General features: G+C 36.5%; 1 protein-coding gene across 4 annotated transcripts in view; it reads right to left on the reverse strand.

Annotated features, from left to right (window-relative positions):
* Positions 1 to 9,079: 9,079 nt before the first annotated feature.
* The window catches only part of LOC138309095 (uncharacterized), a 206,746-nt gene continuing 195,541 nt past the window's right edge, over positions 9,080 to 20,284 (reverse strand). For all 4 annotated transcript variants that reach the window (XM_069250234.1, XM_069250232.1, XM_069250235.1 and 1 more), the window contains 6 exons: positions 18,794 to 18,831; positions 18,263 to 18,434; positions 13,526 to 13,800; positions 11,753 to 11,901; positions 11,092 to 11,251; positions 9,080 to 10,545 (listed from right to left, as the gene is read on the reverse strand). In XM_069250234.1, the coding sequence (XP_069106335.1) occupies positions 10,511 to 10,545; positions 11,092 to 11,251; positions 11,753 to 11,901; positions 13,526 to 13,800; positions 18,263 to 18,434; positions 18,794 to 18,831 (829 nt within the window). In that variant the 3' untranslated portion in view covers positions 9,080 to 10,510. The remainder of the gene's footprint in view (positions 10,546 to 11,091; positions 11,252 to 11,752; positions 11,902 to 13,525; positions 13,801 to 18,262; positions 18,435 to 18,793; positions 18,832 to 20,284) is intronic.

Here is a 20,284-nt window from a genome sequence, read left to right on the forward strand (position 1 = left end):
CATGAGATCAGGAAATTTAGTTACCATGAAAATAAGCTTGATTACAGTACTTTTAAAATGTTTACTTTATTTTTTGGCACTTGCCCTATGATAAATCATGTTATTATGATAATGTTTAGAAAAATCTCATTTATATTTCTAACTTAACTGTATTCATTTTTTTAATTTATGTATATTTTTATATTTAATTTTTGAAAGCAAGTCATATAAAAGTATTATTTAGTTCTACATGTATGTGTATTTATTATGTTAAAATGTCTTTACATATAACGAAAATTATGTAATGTGAAATTGTTCAATTGTTAAACTTGTCCACTTAAGTTGTACTGATATTAGTGTTTATGCTAGATAAAATAAAGTAATTTATCTAACTACACAAAGTTGCATTTATTACTTGTCATGTATAATAAGAGTGTTGAGTCAGGGTCAACTGACACTTTGAGTAACTGTGTCAAAGTGTCCACTGACACTTTGAGTTGCATCAGTGTCCATGTATCAACTGACACTTTGAGTTACAAGTGTCACTTTACACTTTGAGTTACACTTGGTGTCCAAGTGTCAATATATGATGCCTCAGTGACGAGTTACCGTCTTAGTGGGTCCGTTTCGGCACCACTGGCCAAAGACAACAAAAGGCTGCTTGACAATCAAAAATGGAACTCTTTTATTTAACAATCGCACACGCGAGGTCAGGGCCGCGGCCCAGGACAGTCACTACACTGCTCCCCATTTTTCAAAAGTCGAAATAGTCCTGTAGTTTCCTTGGAGGTCTCAATTTCCTTCCAAAGGGGGAGGTGGGCCTGGCAGGACTCTGTGTCCGCGCAAGGACTACCTGGTCTGCGTCGATATTTCCTCATCGTCTAGAATCTCTTGCGATACTCTAGGGGTGTCCTTTTAAGGGTCTGGCACACCAGGACGCTGTGTCCTCATTGGACCAGCCCTTGCTGAATCTTCCCATTGCCGAGGTCGAATTTCCTCCTCATCATCACAACTTGTTGGCTCTGTCACTGTTTCCATTCTGATGTCCGTAGTTGATAAAGCCTGTCGTTTCTTTGCTATCCATGTTGGAATTGTCCGCGAATGACATGCTTTAAGGCGATGATTTGTTCTTGAGTTTTCTATTTCGTACAAGACAAACCCATGGCACTTGACAACAACAAAAGGGCCTGTCCATTGTGGCTTGGGACTTTTTCCTTGGGTACCAGCATCACTTAACAGGTAGACAATGTCACTTGCATAGTAAACAGTTTCATGTCGGCGTAGATTATGACCTTTTTTCTGAGCTTCAGTATCTCTCAGAGCATCTCCTGCAGCCTGATGGCAGGACTGTAGGGAATTTGCCGATTCCTTGTTTACTAGTCCAAATATAATGTCTTGTAGAAATCTGACCTCTCGTCCAAGCATCAGGCGATTGGGTGTTAAACACGTGCTGCTATGAGGAGTGGCTCTGTATGCAACGATGAGAAGAGGATATTGCTCATCCAAGTTGGACTGGTTTACTTCAACGAAGCAACGCATCATCTGAAGCAGTGCTCTATTGAACCTTCCGACGAGGCCATTGGATGAAGGGTGGTATGGAATCGTCCGTGTCTTAGCCAATCCAAGCAATTTACCCAAACTTTGCATGAGTCCACTCTCATAATTACTCCCCTGGTCAGTGTGCACTTCCAGTGGCGTGCCAAACCGTGACACCAACTCTGATACCACTACTTCGGCAACAGATTCTGCTGTCTGGTCAGCTAGAAGGTACGCCTCCGTCCACTGCTAAACTGATCAATAAGAACCAGAATGTATTTGTTCCCGCGACTGGACTTTGGAAAAGGTCCCGATATATCAAGCTGTATGCCTTATCCTATCCATTGGCGCCTCAGCATGATATATCTGCATACCTGCTCTCGGATGGTGTGTGCTTTTCTTGTTAATAGAGCATTCCCCACAGCATGCGACATGAATTTGGATGTCATCCTTTTTTCCAACACTGAAGAAGCTTTAACTCGAGCAAGAGTCCGTTTGATGCCAGAATGTCCTGCAAGTACAGAATCATGACAGAGCTTAAGGACAATTGGCTTCAATGTTCAGGAACTATTAAGAGTATCTTGTCTTCTTCTATGCTAGGGTTTTCCCATCTATACTACAAGACACCGTCTCTGATGATAACTTTGTCTCAAAGCAACCAATACTGTCGTAAAGCTGGAGATTCCATAAACATTTTTTGTTTGTCGGAAGGTGGCTGATTAACTGTCCAGTTATGCAACACTGCTAAGACCGAATCTCCATTCTGCAGCTCGCCCAAAACTTTATTGCTGTAGCCTAGCTACAAGCCAGCTTTTCTTTTCCACAACCGTTTTGACGTTCTTGACTACATTGACCCGTCGCTCCTCTACTAATGGCAGTATATCGGCTACAGCTGCTTCAAACCGAGCCCATTGCTTGTGAATCTTTGTGCAGTATTTGCAACCACCACATGGTAGCTGATCGAAATCTGCGCCTGCTCGGTAACAATTGCATGATGCTTCCTCTGCTTTACGGGACAATGCGTCCGAATTGCCATGAAGCACACCGGGTCGGTGTTGTAGAATCATTGACTAAGATGTTCCAACCAGCGGGCCAGTTGTCCTTTGGGAGACTTGAAACAGAAAAGTCAAGTTAAGCTCCCATGATCGTCCGGAGGATGAACTGGTTTCCAAGGAGATAGTGTTTAAACTTTTCCTAAAACGTGATAATTGCTAACAACTCGCGTCTTGTGACACAGTATCTTGTTTGAGCGGGGCCAAGTCTTTTGCTTGCGTATGCAATGACGCGCTCTTCTCCTTCTTGAATTTGCGAAATATCGGCCCCAATGGCGAAGTTTGATGCATCCGTATCCAGTAATAAACTGTGCATCTGGCATTGGGTACGCAAGTATAGGTGGAGACAGCAAGTTTGACTTCAGAGCCTCAAACGCTTCTTGCTGTTCCGAACCCCAAGCAAAAGCAGTATCCTTCTTAACCAATGTAAACTGTGTCAGGTGTTTTGGGAAATCTTCAGCAGTTGCTTGATCATGACCAGTATTCGGTTTTGTACCAGAATCAGATTCATCACCCATAGACTCGTCGACTTCAATAAGTTTTCCCAGATAGGTACCTTAGTTTGCTTCAGGGCAATACTGTGATCTGTAGGATTTAATATCCGAACAGGAATCAGTGACTTCATTCCAACCAAGACTGATCCTGTGTGTGCTCCATTTTTAAGGGAAGCAGGCTCCAGAACTCCTACAAGCTCTTTGCTAGGAGCTTCTCATTTGGCTTCGATCATTGTTCCGCTCCTTGATGGGAGGCTAGTAGCAGTATCAGCACACACTCTTAATATGTGGTACGGTTAATTTGATCTAGTTCACCATAGGACCAGTGTTTCTTGGACTAGTAGATCACTCTGCCGTACCATCGCCACTCCATCCAAAGCCTCAAATAGGTCCATTCCAAGGAGAATGTCATCTCAAATTGGAGCTACATAGACTGGCCATTTGACTTCCGCCTTTTCAAATTTCAATTTTTACCTGGATGTTGCAAGCAGCTTCCATTACCTTGCCATTTTCTGCATTAGGTAGACTGACAGTTTCTGAATCTTGTAATTCCAGTCCAACATTCTTGGCAAAGTCAGACGAGACGACGGTGACATCTGCCCCAGTGTCAACAATGGCTGTTGTCATTTTACCATTTATTCTCAAAGGTACAATGATGTTTTTCCCATTATCAGGTTTCCTAATCCAATAAACTGGCTTTTTAGATGTTGTACCTAAATCTCTTGCAGGACTAGGTGATCTTGATCGCTTTGGGCAGCTTCTTTGAAGATGATTGGTGTCACCACAAGTGAAACATGAGAGTGATGGCGATGACGACCTTTGCCGACGAGGACTTGATGATCTCATTGGCAATCAACCTGGAAATGTGATTTGTCACTACATTTAAAACAAGCTTTTTCCGCTGACTGTGTTGACTTGGCCATATTTTCCATCATTTCACGGAGAGCCTTGATGCCGTCTTGAATGTATTTGTACGTGCAACAGAGTTTACGCAGAATTCATCATCATCAGACTCCCATGTTACTTGTCTCATTCGTCTGTCTAGACATCTTCCCATCGTGGCCTTGTAATTGTACTCAATTTGGGTTACCAGGTCCAATGCCTCAGACACAGTTTTTGGCTTCTGGTTTAATGCCTGGTAAGCTACACGGGAATTTCGTAGGCCACTTAGAAATGCTTCGGCAGTTAGCTCTTCCCTCAAGTCCATTTCCATCCATATACCAGTGCAGCTAGACGCCTTGCTTCATCTGCAAATTCCTCATTGGTCTCCGATCTTTGTCTAATATCCCCAAGTTTCTTTCTTGCGGTCCCAGTTGGATCTTTCGTATTGAATCTTTTTTGAAAATGCCTTACCTGACTTTCGAGGTTATTTTGCTCTTCCGTGGGCAGCATTGTCAGAATTTTTACTGCGGTACCTCTTAGCCATTCAATGAATCGATTTAGCTTGTCGTGACGGACGGAGCCCAAAACAATATCCCCCGCAAACGCGTTTCGCGGGGGATAAAAAATAACAAAAAACAAAAAGATAGAGGGACAAATGATATATCCTTTCTTTATATGGAAGAGTCTCTATGCAGGTGGAATGTTAGAATAATAGCTTTAAAGACGACACCATAAAAAGTCTTTTGGGCTACAATATTGCAGCTTCTTTTATAATTACTTACCTGAAGACGGTGGACCAAAATGGTCGCCAAAATATTTGCAATATGGCCTCCACAGAAAAGTTTAAAGTGTAATATTTTGAAATTGAATTGACGTAGAAGTCTAGTTTTTGTCAATGTCTTTATGAAAGTTATCTTGGACACCTTGTTTTTCAATATGGCCACCATTTTATTAAAAGGCTTGATAATTCAATAATTTCTAACATCTTGAACTATTCATGAATATAACCTATTTACTGGTGTTATTTTTATAGTCCTCAACCTCGAACACGGGGCAAATGTATAGATTTGTGTCGTGTTTTGGCCGTCAGTCTGACCGTCCTTCTGTCTGTACATTCGTCTTTCCACCACTCCATTTTCCATCCTTACATCCGTACATGGTCTTGTCTGGACTTTATCCCCAATGCTATAAAGAATTAGACCTTATAATGTGATATATGGTTTCATATGGTAGGATTGTTTGAGCCGTACTAAAACCAGATCAATGTAACATATTTTTGTCCTCAATTTAACAGAAATAAAACTAGAATTTCATACCTGGTGCATGAGTTCGAGGAGTCGGTGGACCTCATACCAAAACCAAAAAAACTGTAACAAATATTTCATCCGTTGTCATCCATTGACCAAAAATCTGTTCCAATGATATCTTAATAATCTTATATAGATATATTAGTATTATAACAACTAATGTCGTTGCAAAATGTGCATTTCTGTTTGCAATGTATGCAATATGTTGTCTATGTGTGACCATCTGTATGTTTTGGGAGACTCAGATTTATAAGAATCTAACCCGGAAGCATACTGAAAACAGCCAAGCCATTCGTTTCGCTTCATTTATACTAGGCGCTAAGCAAGAACAGAGACTACCACTTTACAGACTATAATGTGTCTCGGCCAGGGGACAGAACCAGAGCCTTCCTCATATCCTTAACTCGGGGAAAAGAATGTGGTGATGTCAAGAGGGGTTAAAGGGAGAAGACAGAACGTAAGATCCCAAATCTATTCACATTTGACGACAATGCAATGATAGTAACAAGTACCATATCAGCACCCTACTTGAAGCATTGTTGCATATTGGTCCATCTTGGTGAGCCAATAAGCCATATAGTAGAAACAGGTCACAAAGATTTGTCTTTGACCTCCGCTTCAGAAAGAAAACAAAGCATGTCTAATCTATCTACCGATAAGTATTAAGTACTGGAACAGCATACGATGTACATTAGTCCTTTAAGCGAGGGAATTGCAACCTTTTGGTATATACGGCAGGGACCTTTATTAGTTCGTCAAATTAATGTTACTTTCTTATGAATTCTTTTTCAAGCAAAGAGATAGAATGTGTTAACTTACTTAAATATCTTAAATCTTAAATATAATATTATTACATGGTAATAGTAGAAGGAATGTACCAACTGCTAAACTAGATCTATTTTGTGGTGGTGTGCATACGATTGTTATTCCAATCTCATCAATAGAGATAGCGTTTAAGAGAAAAGTTAATCAAAAGTAAAATTTGCTTAATATCTCACTGCAAGTGCGTTTAAAATTGTATAATAAATATAAAATATTATTAATAAATGCCTGCACTGTGGGTAGAGCGTAAGAAGTGGACCTACTATCCCAATATTGCACGATCTCAAAAGGAAACTTAATTTGGGATCTTTTCTTTTTTCATAACATCTTCCTTGACACCACTTTACCATTTGCTTTGAGGTGAGCATTCGCCTCTTTAAGGAAGGCTCTGGGTTCTGTCTCCTGGTTGACACACGCTATTGTCTGTAAAAGGTGATAGTTTCTTGTGCTGCAAAGCGCTGAGCATAAGACTACTAGTTTGCCCATTATCAGTAAATTGTTACCAGGTGGGTTGTTGTTAAGCGCATTCATACACGCAACAAACTGCTTACATGGGGGATCTTGGCTGTTAAAAGAAAGTCAAGCACAATCAACCAACCAATCAACTAATGATTTGAAAATTGTTTGACAATATTTAAATATATTCAAAACGTAGGGAGATAAATATCCACAATACCATTAGAGCCATTTTGGTTAAAGGTCGAAACATCAGATGAAGGCTAGCTGGAAATCGTGAGGCTTCCAAGTGAAAGATCACAAGGGACACCGAATGGACAATATCGTCATATAGTAATTTGCATAGCTTTGGGGTCAAACACGATATATAATTACATAGTTAGGTAACGGACACAGGCATATTTTGCCTCTATATCCATATGTTATGGTTGTTGTACTTGTCACCAATGTCTTAAACCTAATCCAAATCATTACTATCAATGTTCATACGGACACTAGCTTCTTAAAGGGAACAACCAACTAAATAAAAAAAGACCTTCGAAATGGCGCCTGTGTATAAAAGATTGAGCCCAGGATAGAATTTTAACCCGGCCGCTGATTGGCTGGCTAATTATGGATTTCAAAAGTAAAAATGTTTTCTGACAGGTAATTATTCCTAGATAACCATGATATGAATTTGGAAATTCATATTGAGATTTAGGTTGAAAATATCAATTTTGATAATGAATAGGAAAAAACATTAGAATTTAAGGATTTTTTAGTGCAAAATGCGCCTGATTTCAATAAAGCTACCCTGGTTGGAGTTTGAGCAGAAGGACCCAAACTTTTTTTCTATCTAATGTTATATGAGAAGCTAGACTTTAATTATAGAACACAATAGCTAACTAATATTCCTTTGTTTTAATAATACAGTACAAAACTTTAACAAAGTTTAACACTGTGGTCAATGTAAAATTATTTAGTTGGTTGCTCTCTTAAATCACTCCATTCTTTTTTTTCAGACGGATGATCCGCCTGTCACATAGCTGTCCGCAGACTTTGAAGATAAATACTGCACGTTCCTTTTCTTTTTTTTATTCTTCATCGAGTTCCCTTTCTTGACCTCTTTCACGTTTTATTAAGCCATTCCGGATATATATTGTCAAGTGTTTTCTATTGTTTTCTAACATTCTTGAAAAAAATCCCGAATATGGTTTTCTTTGTACATGTATCTAAGCATTTCAGCGTAATAAGAATGGGTCTGTTTACTTCTGCTTCGTTTTCACTCGATATCTTTCCTATTCTGATATCTCTTTTAATTTTTCAATAGTTCGAACAGCCATTTGTTAAATACCCCTCATTCCTCTAACAGAAATATATCCCCATTTCATAAAATACAAACTATTACACTACATGTATTCTTCGAACGGGTGTTCGGCCTTTGAGAAATTTTCAAACGCTCATTTTTATGTAATACTTTTTTTCAATTTGATATTGCTATCAAAAACCATTTTGAAATTCATAAAAGTACCAAATGCTGAAAATCAAGGTAATTAAATATAAAATGTCATTGACATGTGTCGACTACCCAGTATTCCTCGAACAGTTGATCTGGTCCCCTGATGTTCGCTTTAAAAGAAATAAAATACCAATATTATACAATTATGGACTTCGGCGGAGGTATACATCTAGAATTATCTTTCTGGAAAGTGTTATTTTCTCAGGGCGAAGCCCGAGAGAAAATATCTATTTCCAATTGAACAATTCTAGATGTATCCAGACACATAGGGGCATAATTATTTTATTAAACCAAGCAAAATTAAAAGAAAAAATATCTGGTAAAAGAACTCATGAAGATATTTCCCAACAACAACGTTGCTAAATTCTTCGGACTGCAAAAAATAAGCAGAGTTGCCATTGTTAGTTGACGTTGCAGATACAATCAACTTCTGGTCACGTGCGGAGCTTCCTAGGGATTATTTCCCCCGCCTTCCAATTCCGGTAAAATAACTTATTTTATGTCATGTGATAAAGTTTAAGCCAATCAGTGAGGTATAATAATCTAAACAATTTCATGATTTTCGATTAGATGCACCACCGCTGACAGAGCATAAATGACACCCATCATTTGAGCGAATAATTGGTATTTAATCGTGTATATAAATGTCTTATTAACACAAATAGTAGTTTAAAATAATTTATTTTGCTTTCGGTGCATGCAAATTAGTACTGCATTCCATATAGGACATAGTGCCAAAGAATTTTTTCGGGATGCAATTAATTATTTTTAATATTTTTATCTTGAAGTAAAATTAGAATCTCATACTTTTCAATGGTGGTAATGGAGTAAAGTAAGTATCTTTTGTAACTGAAGAAAAATACTAAATCGTCTGCTCGTGTTTTTGATAGGGAAAAAATACCATTTGTCAGCGTAGGAGCATCTTTAAAAGATGCAAATTCCCAAATTATGATCACGCCCGAAATGTAATTGCACATGGAAATCAGTTGCCTCCCTGGAATCATTCGTTGATAAAAGGTTCTGAGTGAAAATAATAAAACACAACACAGAAAATGGAATTACATGTTCTTATTTATTGTAATGCATAGTAGAAAAATATGAGGTTTATATACATTTATATTTATAATACGGTTATAAAAATGATTTGTATATCGTCAGACAAACAACGATTAAAATCTAGAAGACAATGATAACAGAATATCAACATATCACGGTTTTTCCTGAACAATAAAGCACATACATTCAACATTGACCAGCAATGTTGATTTATGCAAAACTTTACCAAATATAAAATACCAAAGTAAGGCTATGGAATGGTAACTAATTATAAAAAATTGCTTATAACAAACTTTGTTTATTCAATTTTAAAATAAGTGATTTTCGAATTTGACGGACCTAAATAAAGTGAGACCCACTTAATTGAAATGAATTATAATCCCTGATCACACATATCCATTGTTTTACCCTTGTGTATACATACTGAAACCTGGATAATTTGAATAAAATTCCCATTCACCAAGGACTTTACGATCAGATTCCACTGTAAAAAAACTGTCTGAGGAACGGTAATGAAGAAACGGGCGAGCCAGAGATAGATTTTTTTCTTTTTATTCCCTATTTTTGCATGATATCTACGGTAAGTAATTGATGATACACATATTTCTCAATAGTTTTGAACTTGCCATTTGTAGATTGAGCATACAAGATATTGCTGGTGAATATACTAGTCCCCAAGTTTTCTCGACACCTTCTAATTAAACAAACAATACTAATAATGTTAGAATAAAGAACACAAATTAATGCACTGACAGTTTTGTGCAAGTTTTTAAATTAAAAACATTTGCAGCTTTTAAAGGTAAAACATTTTGGCATTCGTGCATAATGACTTTTGCGGTTAAGCCACCTTTTTGCTTCCTTCTCATATTTTAATTTTTGTTTTGCTCTCAACAGTAGAAAGCGATTATACAGTAAATGGCAATTACCTTTATGTGAAGTTCAGTACAAATACTGCTCAAGCAGTTACTTCATCTTGTACATATTCATAAAACAACAGACTCAAGGCTACCAGGATAACATTTTACATGTGACCTTTGACCCCTTAAATCCACCATTTAACAATCAGTTAAAATAAAAAAAAAATGATTTTATTCACAATGAAATTTTTATATAGCTACTTAAGTGTGATGCTCATAATAAAGCATTTTAATCATGAATGAATAATCAGCTATTTTTGATATATAGTAAAAAAGTTCTATGAGGCTGTTTATGAAAATAGACATATTTACAAAATGATATCCGAGTATGATGAAACAGAAAATACGAAAATAAAAGGCTATATCATAATGAGAAAAACTTGTATGATTTGTATTCCGTAGATAAAATTCATTCTACGTGGAAGTCCTCCTTGGCACATCGATCAAATAAATGAAGTCAATTCGACTGTTGTACAAGGACTGTGCCACGTGTCCAAATCATCCGTAAATATTAGGGATTGGCAGGGTATTCCAAATCTGCATCATCTAAAAACAGAAATTAATAGCAAAAATTAGAAATACATACTGTACATGTATCAAACGTCTATCATCAACTTGGTATTTGTATGCATAGATGATTGATGTTGCGTTAATTGGTTTGAAAGTGAATCTTATAAATCAAACAAGATTACCTTGAATGAAGTTTAAGATCAATCTTTATCACATACATACTATATAAATACCCCATACCGCCATGTCATAGATATTGTAAGACACACGTGTAATAAGAATAGTGTGACGTCACTTGTAGATTTGACGTCATAATTTATCATTGTCGTCGCATGATTGTCTAAGTAGACGGAAGCGTCACATCCGAACCAAATTTCTACAGTTTTATATAGAGACGAAATCTTACGTCTAACTGATATTTCTATTATTAAGTTAGGTGATACTCGTGACTATATGATATGAATATATATATACTCGTTAAATAATAAAATTTTTGAACTGCGAGTTTGATCAATTCAATATCACATAGATCCGTTTAGTAAGTTCTTTCGTTGTACTTCTTTAGGTATCCGTATAACTTACCAATAGTTTTGTGGATCCACTCAGCAAAATACCCCGGCACATTCTGATATACCACAGGATAGTTTGAGGCCCGACAACCGGGACGACCGTAACTTGTCACCCCGACCAACTCCCAAAATCCCTCTGGGTTCTTACAAGCAAGAGGACCACCGGAATCGCCCTAGGTAAGCAATATATGAAATGACAATTTGTAAAAATTAAAATCATGTTTGTTTTACGAAAGTGGCGCAAATCATAATACGTGTATAAAAAGGAGAAAAGGTCTAAAGGTCATAGAAATATATTCCGGATTTGCATATTACTGAGTTAACTGCACTTGCGGGTAGGTATTGATTGTGACGTCATGTGTTTACGAGCGTAATGTCATACGTTTCGGAGAAAACGACGTAAATTGCGTTCACAAAATAATGACGTAACAATCGATACCTACCCGCAAGGGAGCTAACTCTGTAATACGCAAAGACGGAATACTTTTGGCTTCATCAATCGATCTACCGAATTCTTTCTAACTCAATTTTTGTGAAGAACAAAATAAAACTGTCTCAAACAGAATTTTCGCACACACAACATCTAGTTGGTTGCTTTGACATGTAGACATCCCGTTAGTACTTAATGTTAGTGAAACTCGTGGAGATCGAGTATAAAACTCATAGAAACTTACGTAACACGCCGGTTGATAGGGCATCGGGTTATCTACACATATGCCAGTTTCTGACCATCCTGAGGGGAATTCCGGTGCGTAGCGATCCTCACAATCCGCTGGATCGTGGAGGAGGTGTACAGTTGCTCCCTTAAGTTTGTCTGGGTATTCTTTAAAAGAAACATGCAATAGTAAGCATAGGTCAGAGTTTTACAGCGATGATTTGAGAATATGATAACTATGGCCGTATATCCCATAAGATACCTATGGCCGTATATCCATTAAGATAAAACTATGGCCGTATATATCCAATAAAATAACTTTGGCCGTATATCCAATAAGATATAACTTTGGCCGTATATCCAATGAGATATAACTATGGCCGTATATCCAATAAGATATAACTATGGCCGTATATCCAATAAGATATAACTATGGCCGTATATCCAATAAGATATAAATATGGCCGTATATCTAATAAGATATAAATATGGCCGTATATCTAATAAGATATAACTATGGCCGTATATCCAATAAGATATATATTATGGCCGTATATCCAATAAGATATAACTATGGCCGTATACCCAATAAGATATAACTATGGCCGTATATCCAATAAGATATAACTATGGCCGTATATCAAATAAGATATAACTATGGCCGTATATCCAATAAGATATAACTATGGCAGTATATCCAATAAGATATAACTATGGCCGTATATCCAATAAGATATAACTATGGCAGTATATCCAATAAGATATAACTATGTCCGTATATCCAATAAGATGAAACTATGGCCGTATTTCCAATAAGATATAAATATGGCCGTATAACCAATGAGATATAACTATGGTCGTATATCAAATAAGATATAATTATGGCCGTATATCCAATAAGATATAACTATGGCCGTATATCCAATAAGATACCTATGGCCGTATATCCAATAAGATATAATTATGGCCGTATATCCAATAAGATATAACTTTGGCTGTATACCCAATAAGATATCACTATGGCCGTATATCCAATAATATATAACTATGGCCTTATATCCAATAATATATAACTATGGCCGTATATCCAATGATATATAACTATGTCCGTATATCCAATATGATATAACTATGTCCGTATATCCAATAAGATATCACTATGGCCCGTATATCCAATAAGATATAACTGTGGCCGTATATCCAATAAGATATAACTATGCCGTATATACAATAATATATAACTATGGCCGTATATCCAATAAGATATAACTATGGCCGTATATCCAATAAGATATAACTATGGCCGTATATCCAATAAGATAACTAAGGCCGTATATCCAATAAGATATAACTGTGGCCGTATATACAATAATATATAACTATGGCCCTATATCCAATATGATAACTATGGCCGTATACACAATAAGATATAACTATGGCCCTATATCCAATAAGATAACTATGGCCGTATATCCAATAAGATATAACTATGTCCGTATATCTAATAATATAACTATGGCCGTATACACAATAAGATATAACTATGGCCGTATATCCAATAAGATATAACTATGGCCGTATATCCAATAAGAATATATAGTGATGTTCGCGAGTAAAACCATTGCCTTTTCTACACTACATGTATTTACATTATTCTAGAAAGTAACTACGATTTTGTGACCTGATGAAAAGAGTTCTTCTCATTTACTATTGTTTTAAACATGTCCGGAGAATGCCAAAAAGAGTGAAAACCAAAATACCGTTAAAGATGATGCTAAATTTTTATACCAACCTCCTTTTTCATCCCGACCCCATCCAGCGATGAAGCAGGTTTCGTAGATGGTCAAGTCACGGTCTTTGGGAGGTATGCATATTGGGCGTATATAGTCTGAGTATGCCACGACATCCAACCTGAGCAATGCTACATCTGCATGGATCATGTTGTTTGTAGCAATCGCATCAGGTGATGAAATTATCTCACGTACATTTACTCTCGTCCCATCCATGTAAAACTTGTTTTGGTCTTCAGAACCAAACGTAACATGCAAATTAGACGCTAATTCACCTCTGAAACATATTGGATGAATATTCAATGAATGATTAATAAATCACCTCCTCTGACACATAAAGGATGAATGAATATTCAGTGGGTGATAAATAAATCACCTCTGACACATATAAGATGAATATTCAATGAGTGATTAATAAATCACATCTGTCACATACAAGATGAATATTCAATGGATGATTAATAAATCACCTCTGTCACATATAAGATGAATATTCAAGGAATGATTAATAAATCACCTCCTCTGACACATAAAGGATGAATGAATATTCAGTGGGTGATTAATAAATCACCTCTGACACATATAGGATGAATATTCAATGGATGATTAATAAATCACCTCTGTCACATATAAGATGAATATTCAAGGAATGATTAATAAATCACCTCTGTCACATATAAGATGAATATTCAAGGAATGATTAATAAATCACCTCTGTCACATATAAGATGAATGTTCAAGGAATGATTAATAAATCACCTCTGTCACATATAAGATGAATATTCAAGGAATGATTAATAAATCACCTCTGTCACATATAAGATGAATGTTCAAGGAATGATTAATAAATCACCTCTGTCACATATAAGATGAATATTCAAGGAATGATTAATAAATCACCTCTGTCACATATAAGATGATTATTCAATGAATAATTAATAAATCACCCCTGTCACATATAAGATGAATATTCAAGGAATGATTAATAAATCACCTCTGTCACATATAAGATGAATATTCAAGGAATGATTAATAAATAGGTTGATATACTACTTAACGTCCTGTTAACAGACAAGGTCATTTAAGGACGTCCACCCTACGTGCCGTATAACGCTGTTTAGATTTGAAGACTACGCTTAGACTACGCTAGTAGTCGTCTCGAAAGTGGTATTTTCAGCATAAAGTGACTACAGTAAAACACGAATATAGTGAACCTCTGGGGACCAACAAAATCGCTTCGTTGTAACCATAGTTCCTTTTATGCATATTGCAGATATCGTAAAAGAACCTCGAATGGGAATGAAAATTACTACCTTATTACCATGAATTCTTTGTAAGCATGTTTTGGGTGATAAAAAGTTACTTAAAAAGGGTTAACTATGCATCATATGACTACAACAATTGCCAGAAGGTAAAATTGTTTCCTGTATAGTCTTTGATAGAATGTTTATACAGATGCAGTTTATACCAGCGCTCAGCATTATTTGCACTTGTTTCATCCATAATAAGGAAAGTTTGTCGGTGCAAACTATTTCAAACTGATCTTTATACATTATCTAGAATAAAATGCATCGCCCATACATCTTCAAATGTGGATCGACACTTAACCGACAGGATAATTACTTCTGCATCTACGACGTAGGTTCTGTTATGTATATAAACAAACCAACGACTTTAATAATTCTTCATTTTAACACTCAGTATAGAGAATTAGTTTCGTTCAAACAGTCACTATCGGATATTAACTTTGTACATATAGTCAAATGATTGAAACAATGCATACAGAATACATAGATACAGGCATATACATACATACATATGGGACAAAGAAGTAATTCCAACCGTGTGGACAAAAAAAATTGTCAAATTTTCAAGGCGATCTGCCCCTTTATCAAGACATACAAAACGAACACGATTACATAATATGACACAAACAGTAAAACGGGACAGTAAAAGAAGACATATATTTAACAGAACAATGGAGCGCAATTAACTCTTCAGCAAGTAGCAGCCGAAGGCCGGATCTACCAAAAGTAGCCATGCTGTTCGGCAGAACGCTACAATATGAGCGGTGGCTGGAGAGCGTGCCACATGTGACGTCAAATGTGTGTCGGAAATTAAAATATGTGGTGTTCATTTGTATAGGATGCAAATTTATACATACATACAAGGATATAGAAAATGTACATACATACATACATACATGTACATGAAAATTTACATACATACATACATACAAACATGCATACAAGGATATAGAAAATGTACATACATACATACATACATACATGGATATTGAAAATTTACATACATACATACATACATGCATACAAGGATATAGAAAATGTATACATACATACATACATGGATATAGAAAATGTACATACATACAAACATACATACATACAAGGGTCAAAGAAGTAATATCAACAGGATGTTCCTACTGGACATAAACCAAGCGTCAATCGAGAGAGATTCTGGATTACCTATCTACAGATCCGCTATCCTAAAGGCCATTAAGACATTAAAGAAACTAATTGAAAAATCCTACTTGACATATTTATTATTCCTACTTCCAGCATTTTTACGTTCTGTTCTACGCGTTTTTTATCCTTTCCATATGCTGCCCAGCAAAAGGCGACTAAATTTGGGACTTTGCGTTTTTGCCAACATACCGACGTGATAGGCGACTAACTTTGCATCCTATACCAATGAGCACTACATATAAATTTCGCCACACATTTGACGTCACACGTGGCACGCTTTCCAGCGTTCTGCCGAACAGCATGGATACATTTTTGTAGATCCGGCCTTCGGCTGCCACTTGCCGAAGGGTAAATTGCGCTCCATTGTGCTGTATAGTTTAATATTTGTTTACTTTGTCCCGCATTACTGTTCGTATCCTATTATGTAATCGTGTTGGTTTTGTATGTCTTGATAAAGGGGCAGATCGCCTCGAACATGTGACAATTTTGTTTTGTCAACACGGCTGGAATTGCTTCCTTGTCCCATACATACATACAAGGATATAGACAAGAGATCCCAGAGGGATCTTGGCGCCCACCAAAGAATGATCTATGTCTGACAAACGAAAGAGGGATCTTTTCTCTGCTTTTCAAACTTTCACTACATATTACTACATATGGAGAAAGATCCTTTGAGTGCTTTCTGAGATACATAACAGTAACAAACTTCAATTATCAAAATCCATGATGGCTACCTGTCGGCTATCTTTTTGACGATCAGTCCGAAAATGCAATATGCACAACTAAGGTCCAAGTGGAACTTACATATAAAATTTGAGACATATCACTTCAGTACTTTCTGAGAAATAGTGGTAACAAGCTTCAACTATCCAAATTCAAGATGGCAGCCTGTCGGCCATCTTGTTCATCGATCGGTACCAAAATGCCATATGCATAACCAGGGACCTAGGGAAACCTGCACATAAAATTTGAGACAAATCCCTTCAGTACTTTTTGAGAAATAGCGTTAACAAACTTCAATTGTCAAAATCCAAGATGGCGGCCTGTCGGCCATATTGTTGAGCAATCAGTCCCAAAATGCAATATGCACAACTAGGGCCTTAGGGGAACCTACATGTGAAATTTGAAAACAATCCCTTCAGGACTTTCTGAGAAATAGCAATCTTTAACTATTAAAATTCAAGATGGCGGCCTGTAGGCCATCTTGTTGACCGATCGGTCCCAAAATGCAATATGCACAACTAGACCCCTAGGGGAACCTGCACATGCAATTTGACACAGATCCCTTTAGTACTTTTTGAGAAATAGCGGTAACAATCTTCAATTGTCAAAATCCAAGATGGCGGCCTGTCGGCAATCTTGTAGACCGATTGGTTCCAAAATACAATATGCACAACTAGACTCCTAGGGGAACCTACATGTGAAATTGGAGAAAGATCCCTTCAGTACCTTCTGAGAAATAGCGGTAACAAACTTTAACTATCAAAATCCAAGATGGCAGTCTGTCGGCCATCTTGTTGACTGATCGGTTCCTAAATTCAATATGCATAACTAGAGCCCTAGGGGAACCTACATGTGAAATTTGAGAAGAATCCCTTCAGCACTTTCTGAGAAATAGCGGTAACAAACCTTAACTATCAAAATCCAAGATGGCGGCCTGTCGGCCATCTTGTTGACCGATTGGTCCCAAAATGCAAAATGCACAACTAGACCCCTAGGGGAACCTGCACATGCAATTTGACACAGATCCCTTCAATACTTTTTGGGAAATAGCTGTAACAAACTTCAATTGTCAAAATCCAAGATGGCGGCCTGTCGGCCATCTTGTTGACCGATTGGTCCAAAAATACAATATGCACAACTAGACCCCTAGGGGAACCTACATGTGAAATTTGAGAAAGATCCCTTCAGTACTTTCTGAGAAATAGCGGTAACAAACTTTATCTATCAAAATCCAAGATGGCGGCCTGTCGGCCATCTTGTTGACCGATTGGTCCCAAAATACAATATGCACAACTAGACCCCTAGGGGAACCTACATGTGAAATTTGAGAAAGATCCCTTCAGTACTTTCTGAGAAATAGCGGTAACAAGAATTGTTAACGGACGGACGGACGGACGGACGGACGGACCACGGACAAAAAGCGATTTGAATAGCCCACCATCTGATGATGGTGGGCTAAAAATGTACACACATACATACATACATACATACATGCATATACATATTAATACTTTATAATTTAATACTTACTCTATACAGTGATGTGCTGTTAATGCCCAGGTATTAGAAATTAGGGATGCCCCACAGAAGTGATTTCCATTCCTTCCCAAAGATCCGGTCCAGGGGTGCACACCACGAGGAACAAAGTCACCAAACTGTATTAGTGGAGCGGCTACAGGCTGATATAAGGATACTCCACATTCTGTAGCAAATATATGGTTTTATAACACCCAAATAAAAAGGTTCGACCACTTTACAGTTTACGGGGTTATAAATGTTTTACAGTTGCCATTATTGTGTACCATGAGTCATTAATTTCACTAAAATCAATTTTAATGTTTACTTTCTTGAATTAATGAAAAATTGCCAAAACAATTGTTTTATAAGTTTTGTTAGATACAAAATCGCCAAGATAAATTAATTATCACAAGTTTTCAATGGTGACAAAATTTGAAATAGAAGTAAAACAAGCGAAACAAAAGGTTGATTTACATTTTGTATGGACATATGTTTGTCTAGTAAAGCGTAGTAAATCCTAAAGGTGATGAATGTATTACTTACCTAATGGCTGACACACCAAGTTCAATACTTTACACGGACTATAAAGGAAAGAAGAAGCGTATATCAGTCTGAGGTGGAATATTCCAGTAAATCAAACCTATACTGTACTTTTTATGTTAAAAATTAGCTGACGAAATAAAACGTTTGCCCATTTTACTAATTAATTATCATTTAACACTTAAGGATGTATTCTTCTGAGGTTTCAGTCCCGTTGAAGTCTCGTTTCAACATAGACCAAAGAAGTTATTAGATTTTCAAATATAATTTATCAGTATCTGTAGCAAGATACTTTTTTTATACGGGGATTTTAAGAAATGGCCCATTTGGCGGCCATTTTGAAATTGTGTCTTTTTTTGCTTCAAATAGAGCCACAGGTTTATCATTTTTTACTGAAATTGTTTTTACTTAAATCATTACTGCGCCAGCATTTTTAGCTGTATTTAGCTAATTTTTGCTGCAAATCGTTACTAGGTTCGTAGTAATTAAAAATATTGAGCATTAATACCGGTATGTGAAACGATACACTTTTGTGACTTTATTTTTACATTTAATGTTAATTTTGGCACTTTTATTTTTTACTCTAAAATACTAAAAAATAACAAAAATTCAAATGGGGCAAAAAAGTAAGCACACGGACCCCCAATTTTTCTTCCTGATTTAGAAAGAACAACCATTTTCCTATTGATACCAGAACTTTTTCTATAAAGGGTTAAATTTGGCAAAAATAGCTGAAAATGGTGCATTTGGTAGCACAAAATTAAGGGGTAGGGGTAGCATATGTTGTTATTTTGAGAAAAAATATTAGTCTAATTGATCAAAACTGGTATATTTTTAAAGAAGACTACTAGAAAATGAATTCTACAAACATTCATACATATCAAACACCTCATTCGGAAATTATGGCTTTAATCTCTATCTTATCTGGTCAAAACGGCAAAATTCCCATAAAATCCAATATTTTGTCAACTAGGTGTCTTTGAGTGACAAAAGCTCAAAAACGAGCACACGGACATATGTTTTTTCTTCCATTTTCTTTTATGGTATGAACTCCTTTTTCCAAAAATCTATATGAGTAAAAAAGTTTAATACAAGAAAATTTTGATTTCTCAGAGGTGTACATCCTTAATATGTTTATAAATAGTTATTTCCACTCATGTACTCTCAGGCACATTGTTGAGTCTAGAGTTGAATGTTCAAGAATATTGTCTATTTGTAACTCTGGTCTGTGCTTGCATAACTATAATATAAGACTCTTTCATTTGGATATGAAGGATAGGGATATTCTACCCAAAGGTCACAAAATGTAGTAAAACCAGAGGCTTGCCGAGTGTTTTACAACATTTTGTGATTCCGAGGGTAGAATATCCGTATCCTTCATATCCACTTATGAAAGAGTATTTTTCTTTCATACCTCCACGTTTTATTGAAATTTTACAACTATAATATCCCGCCATTTTGAAATAAATTCAAAGAAATCCACGGATGAAAGTC

This window comes from Argopecten irradians, chromosome 15 (genome assembly GCF_041381155.1).
Source record: "Argopecten irradians isolate NY chromosome 15, Ai_NY, whole genome shotgun sequence".
In the NCBI taxonomy this organism is placed as follows: domain Eukaryota; kingdom Metazoa; phylum Mollusca; class Bivalvia; order Pectinida; family Pectinidae; genus Argopecten; species Argopecten irradians.